The 20124-nt window shown below is 49.1% G+C and overlaps 2 protein-coding genes across 4 annotated transcripts in view; one reads left to right on the top strand and one right to left on the bottom strand.

The window, feature by feature from the left end:
* C10H2orf76 (chromosome 10 C2orf76 homolog) overlaps nt 1–9709 on the bottom strand; it is a 57700-nt gene extending 47991 nt beyond the window's left edge. For 2 of the 3 annotated variants that reach the window (XR_012912029.1, XM_075987740.1), the window contains exon 1: nt 4207–4254. Coding sequence is in view for 1 of the 3 variants with exons in the window: in XM_075987740.1 (XP_075843855.1) it covers nt 4207–4248 (42 nt within the window). In the remaining 2 variants the exon portion in view is untranslated. Of the gene's footprint in view, nt 1–4206; nt 4255–9640 lie in introns of those variants that run through there. The other variant, XM_075987741.1, reaches the window with a different exon arrangement.
* Nucleotides 9710–9759: 50 nt separating this feature from the next.
* Dbi (diazepam binding inhibitor, acyl-CoA binding protein) lies at nt 9760–15871 on the top strand. The gene is made up of 4 exons (XM_075987742.1): nt 9760–9906; nt 10950–11067; nt 13908–13970; nt 15617–15871. Exons 1-4 carry the CDS (start codon nt 9898–9900, stop codon nt 15688–15690), a joined length of 264 nt encoding a protein of 87 aa, XP_075843857.1. The 5' UTR covers nt 9760–9897; the 3' UTR covers nt 15691–15871.
* The last annotated feature ends 4253 nt before the right edge of the window (nt 15872–20124 follow it).

Genomic DNA, 20124 nt, shown 5'->3' with positions numbered 1-20124 from the left:
GACACACACACATATACACACACACATACACACACATATAGGCACAGGCACACCCACAGACACATGTACTCATACACACACACACACACACATACACACTAAAATAAATGTTCAAAATTTTTCTAAAGAAATGAGGCCTGTGCTGGGGAGATGACTCACTAGGAAGATATCCAAAGCACAAGTGTGAGAACCTCAGTTGGACCCCAGCACCACATAAAAGCTGGCTATAGCCGGGCAGTGGTGGCGCACGCCTTTAATCCCAGCACTCAGGAGGCAGAGGCAGGCAGATCTCTGTGAGTTCGATGCCAGCCTGGTCTACAAGAGCTAGTTCCAGGACAGGCTCCAAAGCCACAGAGAAACCCTGTCTCAAAAATGCCAATAATAATAATATAAATAAATAAATAAAGCTGGCTATCATAGCAAATGCTGGCAACCCCAGCACTTGGGGAGAGGGGAGCAGAAGAAGCAAGATGATCTCTGGGGCTTAATGGTCAGCCAATCTAGCCAAAAAGGTTAGCTCCCAGTTGAGACATGCACACGAATGTTCTTGGTGTGTGTGTGTGTGTGGAGGCCAGAGGACATCTGTCCACTTCTAGTTCTCTCCCCACCCTGTGGGTCATGGGGATAGAATTCAGGATGCTGGACTTGGCAGCAACTGCCTTTACTCACTGAGCTGCCTCTTTTGGTTCAATTCTGACACTATACAAACAGGAGCACAAGATTTGACCTCTGCCTTTACCATGTGTCTGTCGGCTTCTGTACTATGAAAGCACCCTTGTGACAGCGATGACTGCTATCCAGAGGGTCAAGCACAAGCAAAGCTTCAGACGCTCACTCTGCAATCACCCCACTCTACAGATGAGGAAAGAGGGATGGAGGAGTTAGAATCATTCGTCAATGTCTGACTTCCACCCAGAGCAGACGCTATGCTATACCAAGGACTCATCTAACAGGCTAGAAAGAACAGCTAGCGTCTCGGGGTGCCGGACAAAGCATTGAGAAGAGGTAAATTCCAGCCGTCATTGGGCAACACGTGTGCCAGGAAGGGTGCTCTGTAAGACTATTTCTTTGGAATGCTCAAAAGTGTGCACTTTAATAGACTCTAAAGTTGGACCTGACCTCAGGTTTGGTGGACAAACCAGGAAGCGGTTAAAAAGAACCACCTGTGTTCTTTTTAATTTTCTTTTCTAAGAGTCTTGTGTGTGGTGGGGTGGTCATGCTATGGTACATACCTGAAGGTCAGAGGACAACCTTTGTCCTCTGCTGCTACCCTGACTGAGACATGTTCCTGCTGTTTGTCCACTGCAGAGTCAGACTAATTGGCCTGTGAGCTTCTAGCAATTTTGCTGTTTCCCACCTTCATTAGAACTGGGATTACAGACACAGCATTACCACATCCAAGTTTATCATGGACTCTGGAGACTTGAACTCAGGTCTTCACCCTTGCAAGGCAAGCTCTTTACCCACTGAACCATCTCTGCAGCCCGCAGCCCGGATTCTTAAGATATGATGATGTTCTACCTTGGACCCAGCTTTCCAAGAGTCACGTTTGCACTAATGTGTCACTGGCGACAGTGGAAACTCGAGTCTTCATGGGGCTTTCAAGGTTCACACGAGGGGGCTGTGGAGGCAGCAAGATGGCTCAACAGGTGAAAGCGTTTGCAGCCAAGCCTGATGAGCCTGTGACCCGAGTTCAACTCCAGGTGGAAGGAGAGAAGCCACTCTTGCAAGCTGACCTCTGACCTCCACATATGCCCACTCACATGCACAAACACAAAAACTAAATTAAAAGGACTAAAATAATCTAAGAAGGGGCTGGAGAGGTGGCTCAGTGGTAAGAACACTTTTGCTCTTGCAGTGGACCTGGTTCAGTTCCCAGCACCCACATGGCAGCTCACAACCATCTGTAGCTCCAGCTCCTGGAGATCCCAATCCCTCTTCTGCCCTCCATGGGCACCAGGCATGCATATGTGCATGGACAAATGTGCAGGCACACTTAACATATATTTTAAAATGTTTAAATAATAATCTAAGAAGAAACAGAAGATTGACAGGAGATACACATGTGCACTTTGTAGAAATAACTTTAAGTTTTATTTACTGTTTTGTTTTTTGGGAGGAGGCTGTCGTGTCTGGCTATTTGAGACAGAGTCTAGCTATGCCGCCCAGTCAAACCTCAAACTTGAAGTCTTGCTACTTCACTCTCCCAGTGTTGGGACCACAGGTGTGTGTGTACCTCTAGGCCTGGTGAAAAGAAGGTCCGAGGGCTGCAGAGACGACTAGGTGGTAAGAGCGCTGCTTTTCCAGAGGACTTGAGTTCAGTTCCCAGTGCCCACACTGGGCAGCTCAGAACTGCCTGTTACCCCAGATCCAGGACATCCGACCCCTTTTCTGGCCATGGGTGTCCCCATGCACGTGCACACTCATGCAAAGACACACACAGACATACATAAATAAAAATAAATATTTTTTAAAGATTAAATTTAAGGATTAAAATGTATATATTATGCACACAGTATTGTGCCTGTATGCATGCTTGTATGTCAAAAGAGGGCACCAGATCTCATGTCAGATGGTTGTGAGCCACCATATGGTTGCTAGGAGTTGAACTCAGGACCTTTGAAAGAACAGCCAGTGCTCTTAACAACTGAGCCATCTCTCCAGCCCCCACCCCATAAAAATAAATCTTAATAATGAGCTTCAAGTGGTGCCGTCCGACATGAAGATGGGTGATGTGCTTTTCTGTATACTTCAACTCCTGATGATTCATATACAAAACAGAGCTAAAACTCTGAAACATGGGAAGAGGGAGGCGGGCAAGCTAGAGACCTGGGGCATAAGGTGGTGTGGACTAGTTTCCTGGGGCTTCTTGGGTCTCAGACTCATTGCTTAACAACTTGCCAACCTCAGAAATGTCAACAATAAAGAAACCATGTGGCTCTGCTCCAGTAGAGACCACAGGAGACTGTGACCCTACCTCTACCTGGACCAGCAGCACCCGAGGGATGCTGGGAGTCCCATCCACACCAGGCCTGTCAGAGGAGGTAGGGAGCTGGACCACAGTGCATCCTACTCTATCTTCCCCACGGCAATGGCCACTTGGGGAATCTCCAAGTTTACCCCATCACTGGAGACACGCATTCCTTCCTCTCCACTGAGGGTAGTGTAAGGTAGACCTACTGGAGGGCCAGCATTGTCCCACCATCCACTGTAGGAAGGCCAGCCTCCTAGACCATCTCAACATCCATGGAAGACAGGCCATAAGCAGAGGCAAGGCATTCCTGTCCCTGACAGGTGGCTGCAGAGGTCCTTGGGAGAGCCAGATGTCCTGCCTCACCTCAGCTGTTACCAAGAACAGAACTTTTCCCTCCATCTACTAATAATAGGTTAGCGATCCCCTTCGTCTGTCAGAGTGGGATATCAAAGAAAGGCACTGAGATGGGGTTAGAGAAACGTCTCAGCTGGAAAAGTCTTGCAAGCAGATGGACCTTAAATAAAGACCCAAATCCCAAGATCCCATGTTTAAAAAATGCCCCAGGCATGGTAGCAAACACGTGTAATCCAGCACTGGGGAGGCAGAGCCAAGCAGATCCCTGACATTCACTGGCCAGCAGCCTACCCTACACAGGGAGCTCCAGTCCAGGAAGAGATTTTGTCACAAAAACAAGGTGGGACCATTGAGGTGAGTGAGCAGGAAAAAGTCCTTGCCTTGCAAGCTTGATGGGTTCAAGTCCCAGAGCCCAGATGAAATAACCCCAGCACTCCCACGGTGAGAGACAAGAGGCAGTGACGGAAGCTTGAGGGCCTAGCTAGCCTGAAATATAGAGCAATATGAGAAGAAAGACACTGCCTTTACAAGGTGGGAGGATAAACCTACCCCTGAAAGCCGTCCTTTAAACATGTATACTGTCACACACACTCACACACACGCACTTATAAATAATAAAAGTGGGGCTGGAGAGACTGCTCAGTGGTTAAGAGAACTTGCTGCTCTTCCAGAAGACCTGGGTTTGATCCCCAGCACCCACATCAGACAGCTCTAGCTGCAAGGTGAACCAATATCCTCTTCTGGCCCCTGTGGGCACCTGTACAGGCACAGCATACGCTCACACAGACACACATATATACACATACGGTTAAAAATAATCTTTTAGGAATGTGCAAAAGTAATGAAAAATAATAAAATTAATAAAAGATAGATTGTACCTGAGGAATACCATCTGGGGTTGTCCCCTGGCCTTCACGCATGCACACACAAACACGCGTGTTCGCACAAAGGCACTAAGACAGGATACATAGCCGAGGATGGCTTAGAACATGTGATCCTTCCCTTTCTCCCGGAGAAGGGAGGGCACTTCCTATAGTCTTCCACCGCCCTCTTGGGGAATCAATGCTGTCACACTGGACACCAGCCTGGACACAGAGGAGGTGAGGGTGGGAGAGGACGACACCAAGCGTGTGCCACACTCTCTCCTCTCACACCGGCCTTGATGCAGTTACTCTCAATGTACGCATCTGGAGAAAGGCAAAGGAGAGAATGGTCCAGAGCTCCGCTGGGAAGTCTCTTTCTGCAGCGGTGGGAATGCCACGCTCACCTGCCCACCCCTCTCTGGGCTCTTCCTCCGCCGGCCCTTCTCCTCACTCCTATCCCAGAAGCACGTCCCAATCCCTTTAAAAACACTCTACTCCCCACCCAGCTCTGCTGGAGCCTGGCCAGGAGTCACATTCAAGAGAATGGAAACCAAGTACCGTGCTAACTGGCCGTGTGGGATCGCCCTGGCCTTCCACAAAACCTCTTGCCACAGTAGTTTCTTCTTAACTCTTTTCTTAATGATTGGGTTACTTCTGGAAATTAGAGGTTTCCTTTATAGCAAGAAACTTTATCTTAAACCACTCCTCACACTCACTGGGAGGGAATAATTTTCACCTGTTCCTGTGCCTTGCCGGTCTGGTTTAAACTAACAGTAACGGAAACCCATGGATACAAAAACAGAGAAATTGACCTCAAAGGTGCCTGAGAAACCCTCCCTGCTGGCTAGTTTGTGCAGTGCCAGAAGGTGTAAGGCAAATTGCTGTGTGAGAAAAGACAGACCTCAGTGGTCTTATCCAGTGTTGGATCCTGCATGCTACAACAATGGCCTGCCTGGCAAAATACGCCCATGGGTCACACAGCGGCATGACAGTTATAGGGTAACCAGCTGCAGTTTCTGCTGTGCTATGAGGCCTGCTTCAGAGCAGGAATTTCATACCTCACAAACCTGGTCAAGCTAAGCCGAGAGCAAGGGAAGCCTGGGATAGTCAGAACGATGCCTCAGATTTACATCCACAAGAATAAGCTGCAGCGTTGACAACCGCTATTGACCAGCTGACAAGTTGGCTGCGACAGGCTCCTCATTCTCCCTAAGCCCTCTGCTTCCAAAGCTGGGAAAGCCACCAAAACACTGCACAGGCCTGGGGCACGGTTCATCTGCTTTGTTCCAGCCCATGGGCTCATCGTCAGCTCTACCGAATTCAGCTGTTTTCAAAAGGGCAGTTAACTAAAGGGAACTTTTTGATTTGTTGTTGCTGTTGCTAGTCTTTGCTGGTATATGTGTGTCTATGTGACGCATCCCTTTGGATGTGGGAACATGTATGCGTGTTTGTGGTGGGGGGCAGAGGCTGACATTGAGTGTCTTCCACAACTGCTGCCAACCTTTTATTTTGAGACAGGGTCTCTCACTGAACCCAGAGTTCACCAATCGGCTAGAATGGCCACCTAATAGCTCCTGGGATCTGCCTGTATCTCCTTCCTCAGTGTGGAAAATACATTTTAACAATTAGTCGGGGCTGAAGTCTTAATTCAGGTCGCTGTGTTTGCAAAGTTGACACTTTAGCAACTGAACCATGGCCCAAGTCCTTTCTGTTTGCTTTCTCAGACAAATGTAGAGCCCAGACTCACTCAACTCTCATGGATGCTCCTGCGTTAGCTGCCCCAGTCCTGGGATGACAGTCTGTGCCATTAAGGCTAACCAGAAACAGCACAGTCACCAGAGAAAGGCACTGTGCTCCGTCAATAAGTATTTGTTGAGTTCCTAGGAAGAGCAAGCATCGAGATGTGGCAGTGGCCAGTGCGTGGTGACTCCACCCTCCTTAGTTCCGGTATGGGTGAGAGCAGATGGCAGAAAAATAAAAATAAAAACCGTGAGAGCTGCTCGGGAGCCAATGATTTCTCAGCATTATGAAAAGCAATGACCTTTTCTAGTCTTGTAGAAATACATAATTTTTAAAAATTCGTATGACTCACCCCAAATACATCAAGCAGTTTATCTTCAATGTATTTATTATTGCAAGTGTGTGCAAGAACCGTGTGCATGAGTGCAGGTCCATGTATGCCACAGCACATATGTGGCAGTCAGAGGACAATTTGATGGACTCGGTCTGTCCCCGCCTTCATACGGGTTCTGAGGGCTGGAGCCAGGTTGTCAGGACTGCGTGGCAAATGCTCTCCCGGCTGGGCCATCTCGCCAGCTCCTGAAGCTTATTTTACAAATTAAATCCCAAGGGCTGAGAAGCCTCAGTCAGGAAAGTGCTTGCCACACAAGCATGGGAACCTTGAGTTCAGTTTCCACAAACCATGTAAAACATGTAGGCATGGTGGCATGTGTTACTGTTAGCATCCAGACGAACCTGGCCCTGCGCCCATGAGAAATTACAGAGTGTGTCATGCCCTGCTTCACACCTGTGTGCAGGGCAGGCAGTACCTTGACTCCGCCTACTTCTCTCCTCTTCTTCCTCGTCCTCTCTCTGCATCTCTGTCTTTCTCTCCCCCTTTCCTCCCTCCTCCCTCATCTCAATAAAACTCTCCACTTAAAATCTGTCCATATGGTGTATCTGTCTCTCATCCTCCGTGGCCTCTCACCCCCAGGGTTTGGACTCACCCGCAGAATCCTACCACCTATGATCCCTGTGCTGGGTAGACTGAACAGAAGAACCCCTAGGGATCACTGGCCCAGCCAGTCTAACCTACTTGATGAGTTCCAGGACAACAAGAGACAGGACACTTTCTCAAAACCAACTGGGAGGCACCTGAGGAATTATAGTCAGTTTTTCTAAGGCCTCCAAACGCCACCCAACTCCCTGGGGCAGAAGCACTAAGGGCGGGGCTTTCGGTGGCACGTCCCTAGATGACCCAAGTCACTGAGCAGCAAGGCAAGGGTCAGAAGGATGCGGAAAAGCATGCCCTCGGTTACTCTGAAACATGGCCTAGGGAGACTCTACAATAAGGAGGAGCATCATTCCTTCTCTGGCTCCAGATGGCTTAGCACCCACAGCCCTTCAGCAGGTCTGCCACCCACTTGAAACTGTTGTTGTACCCTCCTCTGGAACCACGACATGGAATTAAGAAAGTGAATCATGTCCCTAACAAGCGACCAACAAATAGTCTTCAACTATAGACTGTCATGAGGACGGCAGCACATCTACTGATCTCCTTGCCTGCATCTGAGCCCATGCAAAGCTCCATGGTGCCAACTGAGCTTTCAAAGATGGCAAGAAAAGTCACGGTAAAGAATACAAGTCTACCATAGCTATTCACCTGAGCCTTAATGGGGTGGGGTCCCCTAAATCACCGCGCATTGTTTATCCGACATAGGCAATTTCTCCAAATTTAATTCCAAAATTTTGTTACACAAACTGACAAACCTGGATGCCTTCCCTGCAATTTAGTTTCTCCTTCCTAGAAGATGACTCAGAGGAATAGAGCACTGGCTGCTCTTCCAGAGGTCCTGAGTTCAATTCCCAGCAACCACATGGTGGCTCACAACCATCTATAATGAGATCTGGTGCCCTCTTCTGGTACACAGGCAGAACACTGTATACATCATAAATACATCTTTAAAAAAAAATCTCGGCCAGGTGGTGGTAGAGAATGCCTTTAATCCCAGCACTCAGGAGGCAAAAGGCACGCAGATCTCTGTGAATTAGAGGCCCGCCTGCTCTACAAAGCGAGTTCCTGGACAGACTCTATAAAGTTACAGAGAAACCCTGTCTCAAAAAAAAAAAAAAACAAACAAACAAAAAAACTCCTTCCCAAACATTCCACAAAAACCTGGCTGATGCTGTTGGTGACACCTGAAAGCTTGCTTGAGCTTAAGTTTTCTACTCTGCAGGGCTGGGAATCCCACACACAACCTCAAACATTCTAGGCAGACACTATCCAGCACTGAACAGCCTGAGCCCTCCCTTTGTACACACTACAGTAGTGATGGGGGGGGGGGGCAGAAAGGGTGGCGATCTGCAGTCCAGGTCCCTTGCCACACATTAGGAGATTAATGAGGGACAATTTCCCTTTGAGACTACCTCTAGGGAGTTTTCTATCACCTCTCTCTTCCTTGGTATCCAATGACAGAAATTTCTCCTTTTGGCCTACTAAATTCTCCCACCTGCTGTGCTGCCTCCCCTCCTCCCATAGAGCTAAGTTTCCCATAACAAGTTTGCAGAAGACACCTGTGCACTCCATCGCTTCCATCTCCATCGGAATGATCCCTGCATCCCCAGAAAGACCAGCCTACCTTTCTCCAGCCTAGGCCCTTTTTATTCCCTCATTCCCTGCATTTTTCCTTTTCTTCATAAGCTATCTCTGCTTCTAGGTCTAACCGCGTGTCTCTGGGGCAGTCCTTTGCCCTGAGACATCTGTGCTCAGCATTGAATGCGCTCTGAACCCAGGACCCTACTGAGGACTTCCCCACTGTTTCTCTAACCTCCAAGGCTAGTTAAAAGCCTCTTTTCCTCCATCTCCTTTCCTTCTAGGGGATGTGAGCATTTTCAGCTGGTGTCTTTTATCTCTATCCTCAATGAAATTGCCCTCAAGCTTCCTTCTGAGTCAGTTTTAAATTGTTGTTAATGAGACTAAGAACTCAAAGGGGACCCGCTGTTGACCCCTGATCTCTGATAGAATGTTCCTGCCCTCACTCGCAAGGCTTGCTCAAACTGTATCTTGTCTCCACCCCCTCTGCCCCAAACACACACCAGTTAAAACTTCCAACTCTCTTTTTTAAAAAGTCTATAATTTACTATCCCAACTATTAACCCATTGTAAGAAGCTCCAAGGTTGCAGAGATTTATCTGCCCTCTGCTGCGTGCCCAAGGTTTAGAAGCCTGAACCCATCAGGCCAAGTGTTTAAAAAACATTTGAGAAGAAAAGTTATTCACTTAACAAGGGCTTGTTGGGCACCTCTTTCCCTGCAAAAGACATCACACTGCCTCCGCCTTCAGAAAGCACTGAGAGGACCCTGGATCGTGTTAGGGGTGCAGGACTGAAAACTACGGACAATGTGCACAGGTCAAAGAGTGTGCCCAACCGTTCAGAAGAAAAGGCTTGAGCATGGGCTTGATCCAACGGGTCACTGACACGCAGAGCGCCAAGGGTTTCCTAGATTCCCTTAAAGGTGCCGCGACATTCCACTTTCCAGACGGAGAAGTTACTAGACCAGAGATGCAAATTCCGGCCTCTTCCCAACCGTCTTGATATTTAAAGAGAAAGAATCATACTAATTTCTACTTTCCTGCAGCAGCACCCCATTCCACGCGACCTCTGCACAACAGCCCTCACCCCCAATGCTTCCCAAGCCGCCCCAGCCCAAAAACCCGCAATGCTTCCCACCTGCTCCCGGCGTGCCCCGCGGTTCCTCCCCACGCGTGCGCAATAAACTCCCTCTTGAGTCCGGGAGGGGCTGGAGCTCCGGCCTAGGATGGACACGCCCCCGAAAGCAGATACGACTTCTGATTGGCTGCAGGCGCTCGCCCGAGCTCGGTTGGAACGCAGGGACAGTGCTTTTAAAGGCGCTACCGGGTGCACTCAGGAGTTCTGCCTGCCTGCACTTGCTGCCGCCCTTTCTCCATCCAGGTCACCTCGCCAGCATGTCTCAGGTACTGCGCGTGCCCTGCCGGGCTGCGAAGGTGCAGTGGGTTTGGGGAAATCAGTTCGCGGGAACCCCGCGGGGTATCTTTCCCACCACTACCCCTCCTCCCGGATGCTAGGCTTCTGTTCTGGGATCCGAGCCCAGCTCATAGCCTGGGGAGCGAAACTTTTTCCCTTGCAGATTTCTGAAACTGCCACCCACGCCGGAACTGCTGGAGAGTTGCGGGTGGGCTGGACTCCCGAGTGAAGCAGGCACAGGGTTCTCGAAAGAAAGATGGGGCAAAAAGAGGATGAAGGGCAGAGAAGATTGAATCTCATATTGGGAAGGACCGGAGTGGAACAGTGGGGCACTCGTGGAGGCCCTGACTGGGGAACCTGGAGGTCGGGGGGGGGGGAGGGGGGCAGTAATTAGCCTTGTGCCTGGCTTGCCCTTCTACAGAAGAGATGCGACTAGATGAGGTGGCCCCGAAGCCTTTTCCTTCCCTGTTTTGGGACCCCTGTCCGGGACGGATTCCCTGTAGCGTGATTCCTGGCTCCTCCCACTTGCTTGTCCCTAATCTGGGCACTGGGACAGAGGTCACCGCTGAACTCCAGGCCCCAGTAGGAAGGGACCAGTGGGCTCCTGACCCGGGGTTCCACTGCATTCATGGCCTGAACTCTGATCGACTGTTTTCATCACTCCACGTTTCCCCTCATTGCCCCGTCTATCTCCGCTGATCATAGGGGGAACCCCCAGCAATTGCTGTATTTGCTCACTGCCCCGTCTATCTCCGCTGATCATAGGGGGAACCCCCAGCAATTGCTGTATATGAGCCAGCGGTGGTCAGGCAGTTGGGCAGAAAAAAATTGAAAGGCTTGTACTTCCACTGTAAGTCAAGTCTATTCCCGGCTCTTGACACAGTGCTGTCACTGCACAAGCAGACAGGTGGGCCTTTGCCGAATCTTGGTGCCAGCAGAGTTTGTGAGGAGTGTTGCCTTCCCTCCCCACACACCCCTAGACCTCTCCCACTCAGATATCCACCCCCATCCCGTTCCTCTCCCTCTCGCCCAGGCTGAATTCGACAAAGCTGCCGAGGAGGTGAAGCGCCTCAAGACTCAGCCAAGTGATGAAGAGATGCTTTTCATATACAGCCACTTCAAACAAGCCACCGTGGGCGACGTAAATACAGGTATGCCCAGCTTCTCATCAGAGCAGGCCGAGTTGGCTCTGCAGCCCAGGAGTCTGAGAAGCTCACTTTCCAACCGCCGGAGGCCCTAAGGTTCGGGCAGGGATGGTGGCAGATCAAAGCTGGGAGGTCCACCTGCAAGACCATCTTCCTAAACTCTTTGTGTGACCCTGGGAGCAGATTCAGTCTGGTTTTGGAAGGACTTTACCTATTATTTCAGCATCTACTGTGAAGGAAGCAAAGGTCCCAGACAGGAAGCTTGCTCTAAGCCCTGTTGCTCAGAAGTAGCTTTCTTGAGCCTACTGTTCCCATTAGGTGAACAGGGTCATCGAGCACTTGGCAGCGGCCCCAAAGCCTAATGGATGAGCAGTTGGAAGTGGTGCTGGCCAAAGTCTGCACCTTCGAGATGACTTTTCCCCCTCTAAGGATCTTGGTGCAGACTTCTGTGCAGGGCCGGAGCATGTGTATGTGGGAGCTAGAGGACAGCCTGGAGTATTGTTTCCACAGCACCGTCCACCTCCCCCAGGGATCTGCCTGTCTCTACCTCTCCAGCACTGGGATTATAAGCACAGGCTGCTCTATGCACCCCTACCCCGCCCCATTTTTTTCCCACATTACTTCTGGGACTGGAACTCAGGTCCTTATACTTGCAAGGTAAGCCCTTTGTTGGCTGACCTACCTCTCTAGTCCTTTGGTACAGACTTTGAAGTTACGCTGTGGATTACCATGGTCTATAATATTGTTTCTGCCGCTGCCTTAGGCAGTGGCTGTGTCCTGAGACAACAGCACAGTGTATTCTAGCAAGAACTCATGGCAGCATAGAAGGGAACGTACCCCTCAGCCACCCACCAAGTGTGGCCTCCAGTTCCACTGGGCTGGAGTGGCAGGCCAAGCAGGTCAGAGCAGAGAGCTTATGAACATCCAGGAAGAAGAAGATAACGGGGAGGCCGGGCTGCTTTGCTGCCAGATAGTATTTTGTCACAGCCTGGCCTCTGGCCAGCCTAGAGGTACTTGAGCATCAGACTGGCTTGGAATCTATCACTCCCTGAACAGGAAACTGTTGTCTCTTTTCGGCTTCACTGTTCAATACAGCGAAGATTAGCCACTTGTGGCTATCTAAGTTTTAGCTGCAAATGGTTTTACCTAAGCAATGCGCAAAACAGTCTGTAGCTGCATGAGCTATGTTTCAAGGGCTCGGTAACCACGTGGGGCAAGTGGCTTCTGAATGAAATGTTGGAAGGACCAGCGAAACGGCTAGCAGGTGAAGCCTTGCTGCCGCACCTGGTGAAAGAACTAACTCCCAAAAGTTCTCCTCTGGCATCGCACACACGTGCACCCCAATATACACATGCACTAACTGAATGTGGCCAATATGCATGCCCACCTAGGGCGTCTTCCTCTGGGGTGGTGAGGGTACCTTTGTAGGCATAGTCCTGTAAGGTTCCCAGGACTTTTTCCTCAGACTCAGTGCCCCAAGCTGTATGCTCTGCAGTTTCTGCTCTTAGCAATGAAATTGCTCCCCAGGAAGGATGGTAGGAGGTCTCTCCCAAACCCAGATGCTCTGGAAGAAGCCTGGTCTTCATTTAAAAAAAAAAAAAAAAACAGAGTTCAGCAATGTGGTAGGGAAATAGGGCCAGGTGGTAAAGCCGCTGAGCGGCAGGTGGAATCTAATAGTGTTTCTTTTCAGAATTGTCTTTGGGGTTTGTTGTTGTTGCTTTATCGTCGTGTGCATTGGTATGTTACCGGCATGTCTGTCTGTGTGATGGCGCCAGATCCCCTGGACCTGGAGTTACAGACAGCTAGCTATGAGCCGCCATGTGGGTGCTGGGTTCTCTTTAAACACCGAGCTATCTCTCCAGCCCCCTTTTTTTCCCCAGAGTTTTTGAATTCTGAACCATGTGAATGGATGTTTGTTTGATTTGATTAAAGTACAGGTATAGTTTGGTTTGAGAATTTTTTTGGTCTTTTTTTTTTCTCCTCTGTTTTGTTTAAGACAAGAATCTCATGTAGCCCAGGCTGACCCAAATTTACTATGTGGCCAAAATAAAATGACCTTGAAGTTCTGATCTTCTGGCTTCCACCTTACAGATGTGAATCATCAGGCCTGGTTTATCTGGTCCTGGGGATGGGGAGACCAGGGTTTGGGGCATCCAGGCAAGCACTCTGCCAACGGAGCCATATCGCTAGCCTTTTTACTATTTAATATTTTTCTGGTTTTGAAACAGAATCTCACTAAGCCACCCAGTCTGGCTTTAAGCTCTCTCTATAGACCAGGTAGACCTTGAACTTCCGATCCTCCTGCCCCAGCTCCTGGTATCACAGGTGTGTACCACCATGCCCTATTTACAGGGTGCTGGAGTTCTTCAGGGCGTTGTGCACGCTAGGGAACTACCTACAGCTACGCCTCATCCCCAGCCCCAAAGATAGTGTTGTTTTTAAAGTAAAACTTCGGGTTTTTAAACATTCAACTTAGAGTACAGAAAAAAAATTAAGAACATTTTTAGCCTGTTTTTTCTCTATTTTAAATTTGAGTTACTATAAACCCATCTGGGTTTCTTATGCTTGAACCCTCTGTGTGAGACACTGGGAGTATATGCATCAAAAGAATATCTTAGTGCTGGGAAGTGATAGCACCAACTTTAGTCCCAGCACACGGGAGGCAGAAGTAGGCAGATCTGTGAGTTCAAGTCCAGCCTGGTCTACAGAGTGAGTTGCAGCACAGTCAGAGCCAGGGAAACTCTATGGGGGCAGGAATGATGTCTTGCTTTGCATGGGAAGGAAGCTGATAAAGCTCTCCATTAGAACTTGTAACAAATCTTCTGTCTGCCCTTCCCTTGTTGCAGATCGGCCCGGGCTTTTGGACCTCAAAGGCAAGGCCAAGTGGGATTCCTGGAATAAGCTGAAAGGTAACTTGTTCTGATCGATCTCCCTCCCTTGTGAGGCTGGCCGTTGAAGATTCTCAGTTCTGGAGTGGGGAGGACAAAGGTCAGGAAGCACACATTGGAAGCCAGCCCAGACAAGCCTAGCATGGGGAAAATTAGGCCATCTCCTTTCCCTCCTTTTCTAAGAGCTTTGTGTCTGAGCAGACGTGTTATCTGGAGGGGAAGGACTTGGGGACCAGCCACTGAGAAGTAGGCCAGGGAGTGACATTGTTGCCATGGTCTTTGGATGTCTATTGAGTAAAGAGAGTTCTCTCGTCCACGCCTCTATCTCCCCAACAAGGCCAGGCGGTGACCCCTTAGCCGAGTGGGCTAGAAGGGCACATGAGAAACGACGATGAGGTAATGCATGGCCAGTGAATGGAACGATTATTCGCTGAGAGCACAGGCATCTAAGAGGTGTCCAGGCTCCACTAAATCACGTGTTCCCACGGCAGCAAGCCCCAAGAGCTGGCACCAGAGTTGTGGCAGCTTTCATACCCTCGCCAGCCAGTTGTTGAATAGGCCTCTGTCCTCACAGAGAGAAAGACATGGGCTCAGGAAGGGCCCAGCACACTGAAATGCCCTGCCAGGGCAATGTGAGTCTGGCTGTCCATCTTCCACACTGTTTTCAGGCCATGGAAACCCTGGTGCTTCACAACAAGCTTTCTCAGTCCCCGAGGACTTCTCATTACCCTGGGGGATCTGGGAAACCCAGTATAGCCGTCCCTCAAGGTGTATCCATTGTCCTTTATGCCGTGACCAGGGGACAAAGATTTGCCTCATTCCTTTCCAAGAGCCAGCTGCTTATCCGCAGTCTTCACCTCTTCTCCCAGCTTCTCTTTGTGGGGGCAGAGGGTTAGAGGGGGACTGGCTCGGAAAGCCAACAGCGTAGCCCTGGGAGATAAGAATCCAAAACAGGTTGTCCATAAAGCTGAAGTCAAACAGTAAATCAGCAGCACCAGCAGAATCACTGCAGGGATACTTTCCTGCCTGTCTAGAAGGCTGAGGTCCTCGCTGCCTGCAGCCCCATCAGGCAAGAGCTGGGTGCCTCATGAAACAGACCTCATCCCCTGGAGTGCTGTGTGTCTAGTCCTCGGGCCATCTCTGAGATATAAGAACTGTGCTGTGTGTGTAAGAAGTAACTTCCAAATATGAAACCGGGATCGCCGCAAGTGTGTCCAACCTATGGTCCATCACATGGGGAGATCATGTAGAGATGGTTAATTGATTAAGAGCACTTGCTGCTCCTACAGAGGACTTGGATTTGGGTCCCCAAAACCACAAGTGGCTCACAACTACCTATAACTCCAGTTCTAAGAGATCTGACTCCCTCGTCTCACTTCCTCAGGCACCTGCATGCTTTTGGTGCACATACATATATGTTCAAGGACATATGCATACTAGTTAATAAATAAATGATAGAAGGATTTTTTAAGTAAATAGAGAACCGTGGAGAAGACACATGACATGTAACTGTAACCTCCACTTTGCACACGTGCACATCCGCTGGCGAATACACAGACACATACATGCATATTACATCCAGCTGCACAGATATGGCACACCCCCGCCAGCTCAGCGCCTTTCTAGCAGACTGCTTCCCTGATGTAACTCTCACCGGTTCCTTCCAGGAACTTCCAAGGAAAGCGCCATGAAAACCTACGTGGAGAAAGTGGAAGAGCTAAAGAAGAAATACGGAATATAGAAGACCAGATTTGGTGGCCAGCCACACGTGTGACCTGTAAGGACACACAGGTCATAATGCCTTGTTTTTTTTTCTAATGTAGATGACATGGCTCTGATAAATTAGGGCCATAATTAATCGCTGATCCTTCTCCCTGTGTAGTTTTTACCTGAAATCAATTAAAAGTACATTTGTTACTTTATCTCTTTAGGCGCCTGGGCTCTTTTATAGTAATTGTGTTTGTCTTCTGTGTGTATGGGTGGGTGGGAGCGCAACGGCTCACACGTGTAGGTCAGAGGAAATTGCTAGAGTTGGTTATCTCCTCCTACCATGAAGGTCCCAGGGATCAAACTCAGGTCACCAGGCATTTTACCCACTGAGGATCTCACCACCCAGGTTCCTGGAATGACTCGCCTTGCTCCAGGCTCTCCTCTTTGCTTCCTTCTAAAGATGTGCTTTGGAGCTGGGGGTGTGGCTCAATTTGGGAGAGTGCCGCCTAGCATGTATAAACCCATGGGTTCAGTTCCCCAGCCAGCACTGCACCAAAAAATCAGGCATGGTTGTGCACACCTGTAATCCCAGCACTCAGGAGGTAGACCAGGCCTATCAGAAGTTCAAAACCATCTCTTGGTGACAGAGCGAATTTGAGACCAGCCTGGGCTACATGAGACCCTGAGTCATAAAAACCAAATAAAATTAAAAATAAATGAAGATGTGTTCTTGAAGCCCTTCTGCCCTCTTTCTCTACCTGGATGGGACGTGAGGGGTGGTCACGCTCATTCCCATGTGTGGACAGCCACAGTTAGCGATGGGGTTGTAGAAGTGGTATTTCTTCCCCTGCTGCCAGCCACCTCAGATCAGGTGAGCTGGCAGGGACCTGCGCCTCCAGATGTTCTAAGAGCCCCATCGCAGGGCCACCCTCAGGTTCTAAGGAAGGCAGGATTGACAGTGTTTGAATTTGTCTGGATCCAGAGCAATTGAGCAAGAGCAGGAGCACTCTTGGGAACAGGATGCTCCTGGTCTGAGGTCTCCCAGGGTTCCTTTCAAAACTGGACCACAGTGGGAACAGGAAGGCCGTTCGCCAGTGTGCCAAGAACTTTCTTAGTGGGAAGAAGGGAGAGCAGGGCTTGGGGAGACCACAGAAAAGCAAGCTGGACTCCTACAGAAGGATTGCTTTTCAGAAGAAGAAAAGAGACAGCCGGCAAAGGCATGCTGCAGCTGGGCCCCTCTGTGCCCTGAACATGGGATACTGTAGTGCTTTTCCATGTCATGGGTGAGGATGTTAAATCTGAAAGGGTTTCACGAGTACTCCAAGGACAAGTAGTTCGCTCAGCTTTCCTCTTCCAAAGCCCAGGTCCATAGCCACAGTTCAGCCTCACTCTCAGAACAGCGCCAAGGCCTGAGAATAACTCGTGCTGGCTCCTTCCGCTGGTAACTAAATGGAGAATCAGCTTTTTAAGTGCAGGTCGTTACCCTGGTTCCAAAGCTGAAACCTTCAAGGAGACTAGAAGGAGGCGAGTAGCCTCCACTGTTGGGTGTGGTACCCTCTGTACCACAAGACAGGAGAGAGCAGGCTTAAATGTGCCCAAATCTGTGCTAGGCAGTTGGAGCACAGGGAAGTGGATATGAAGGTGCTGTCCGAGGGCTGAGGGGTTGGTGCTGTCTGTAGGACTTGAGTTCAGTCCCCAGAACTCATAAAAAGCTGGGCCTGGTAGCATGCACTTGTAAGCCTAGCACCAGAGAGACAAGCAGGCAATTCCCTAGGGCTCCCTGGAAAACCAGCCTAGCCTACCTGGCGAGTTTTAGGCCAGTAAGAGCCTGTCTTTTAAGCATGATGGGCAAGAGAGGTGGCTCAGCAGTTAAGAGCACTTACTGCTCTTACAGAGGACCCAGGATGGCTCACAACTACCTGTAATTCCAGTTCCAGGGGATCCAATACACACCTCCAGCTTCCATGGACGCCAGACATGCATGTGGTACATAGACAGACAGACAAAATACCCATACACATAAAATAAATTTTTTTAAAAAGGTGGACAATGCCTGAGCAATGACACTCAGAGTTATTCTCTGGCCTACACATATGCACACACGCACACGCGTGCACACATGCCATATCAGCAGCTGGGAGGTTGCTTTAACATAGCAAGAGGCCAAGATCACAAGTCCACTCACGCACCCAGAGGATGTGACTTCTTAAGTGGCAGGGTCATTTATGAGGAAGTGTGTTTTCTGGTTGTTAATGTAATGGCGTGTTTGAGGCAGGGCACCTACTGTATTATTCTGCCCTTCCTAGCGCCATCAAGACCACTCAACCCAATCATTTGCTTGCTCTGTTAATGCTCCAAAAGTAAACAGGCCTGAAACACTACCAGAGGGGGTGCACCGAAAGAGGTGGGCACCGCTGGATGCACACCTGGAGTCCCAGTTGCCTCCAAAGCCGAGGTGGGAGGATCACACATTAGAGACCAAGCGGGGCAAAACCCTGCAGAAGGCACAGAGGCCTTTGTGCTCTTGGATAAGCACTGGGGAAACCAGGAATGCTAAACACACAGGTTGTCTCCAAAGGGAGAGATGCATCATACTTTCCACCCATAAGGCAGGGAGCTGAGGTAGCTAATAGCCTGGTAACCTCTGTCCTATCTGTATGGCCAGGCTGCTCAGACTGTTATCCAGAGCCTGTTTATTTCCGGCTCAGTAGCGCTCTCCTCTCCAGACCTTATCAGGAGCGTTGTTTACTTGAGCCTGCTTCCTTGCTTAATCTTGATGGAAGACGTTGGTTGTATTTTTTTGGAGCTGTGATATAATCATCTCCTAAGCTCTGTTGTGCACTTAGCATTGAGTTAATTATCCCCAGGAAATTTTTTCTTTCCAAATTGCACTGCGTTTAAATAAGCCTAAAATAAACACGCTGGTTTTAGAGTCTTGGAGTTTGAACCAACAATGGCTCCTGAGTTGAGTTGAACCGGACTTCTTAGCTTCTCTCAGATTGACCCCCTGCTGGCCATGGCATTTGCAGAGACCCCTCCCCAGCAAGATGCCATCTCAAAAAAAATCAATATCAAAATAAACTGAGGGTAAACTGCATTAGTAGAAGGTGGGTCTAACATGGAAGGAGGGAGAGGCACACAGAGGAAGTTAAGGGGGAAATTCCCTCTCCATTCAGATGTGGCTCAAGGCTCAATTCAGCAAACTCCCCTGGAGGGCAGTGGTGAACCTTCATGAGACTGCCAGAGGCTTCCAACGCAGGCTGTCACCATCAAGACTCCTTTATCGGGATCTTGTCCCATGAGCCTTCACCCACCCTTACTAGCAACCTCCCAGTCTATGGTTGTGGGAATCCAGGAGGCCTTAGGCCTGGAGCTCAGCCCGTTCAGCTGGTAACATGACATGAGTGGATAAGTAGCCCCCGGACAACCTTCTGACTGGCTTGTGGCTTGTGAGGAGCTAGGCCTGCAGGGCACCAAGTCCTCGCCTTTCCTGGTAAGGAAGCCTCCAGGCCTAACACACTACAGTCACACAGCTCTAGGACTGTCTTCTGACCACTTAACAGTGCTTCTCTCTGGGGATGGGAAGGAACCATTCTGTGGAAATGAAAAGTCAGTGGTGTCAGGTGGTGGTGGTGTACACCTTTAATCCCAGCACCTGGGTGGCAGAGGTAGGCCCATCTCAGTGAGTTTGAGGCCAATGTGGTCTACAACAAAGCAAATTCTAGGACAGCTAGGGTTGTTACACAGATGTAGTAAGGGGGTGAGCAGGCCTACTTTTCATCCCGCCTGGCTCCCGCATGGTTAGCTTTACACTTCGTGCTGAATGGGGATGTTGTTAATCAGATCTTTCATGGTGTAACCTGTGTGCCAGGTTCATCTAAGTCGGCAGTTGAGTGAAGTAATTTTTTGAAGGTGTTCACAGCAACCTTTCAGGAGGGTGTGGTCTATCATACCATATTGGGATAGAAGCAATCCACAGGGTCTCATCCTCTGTGAAAACAAAAGAAGAAACTCTTTTCCAAAGCATTGATATCCTTAGATCGAAATTCTGAAGTCAAGATACCTTTAGAACATATATGCAGGTTCATCTTAGCAGCCCATTTAATGAAATGGTTTTTTTTTTTTGTACTTAGCTCCATCACAGGCAAAAGTTTTAAAGAAAACACAAAAAAATATATAATCCAGACCCTCTGTGAATTTTCCATTTTTACGTGGCTTATTTTTACTCTATCAGTTTACTTTATTCTGTCTCCTTAAAGACTTTACCCTTTTTTTTAAAAAAAAAAGGCATTAACTTTATTCTCTATATTCTTTTTCTTCTCTCTCTGAAACCTAGGTACATTCATCCAGCACTGTGACCCATTTAGAGGTCTTTTATGTCTGAATCTGTCCTATTGTATTATCTGTTTTTGCTTTGTGCTTTTAAATCACTAAGCACTTAAGAATCTAAGCTGTGACATTCCTA

The sequence above is a fragment of the Microtus pennsylvanicus genome, chromosome 10 (genome assembly GCF_037038515.1).
Source record: "Microtus pennsylvanicus isolate mMicPen1 chromosome 10, mMicPen1.hap1, whole genome shotgun sequence".
Taxonomy (NCBI): Eukaryota; Metazoa; Chordata; class Mammalia; order Rodentia; family Cricetidae; genus Microtus; species Microtus pennsylvanicus.
This window is presented reverse-complemented; position numbering and strand designations above follow the sequence as displayed.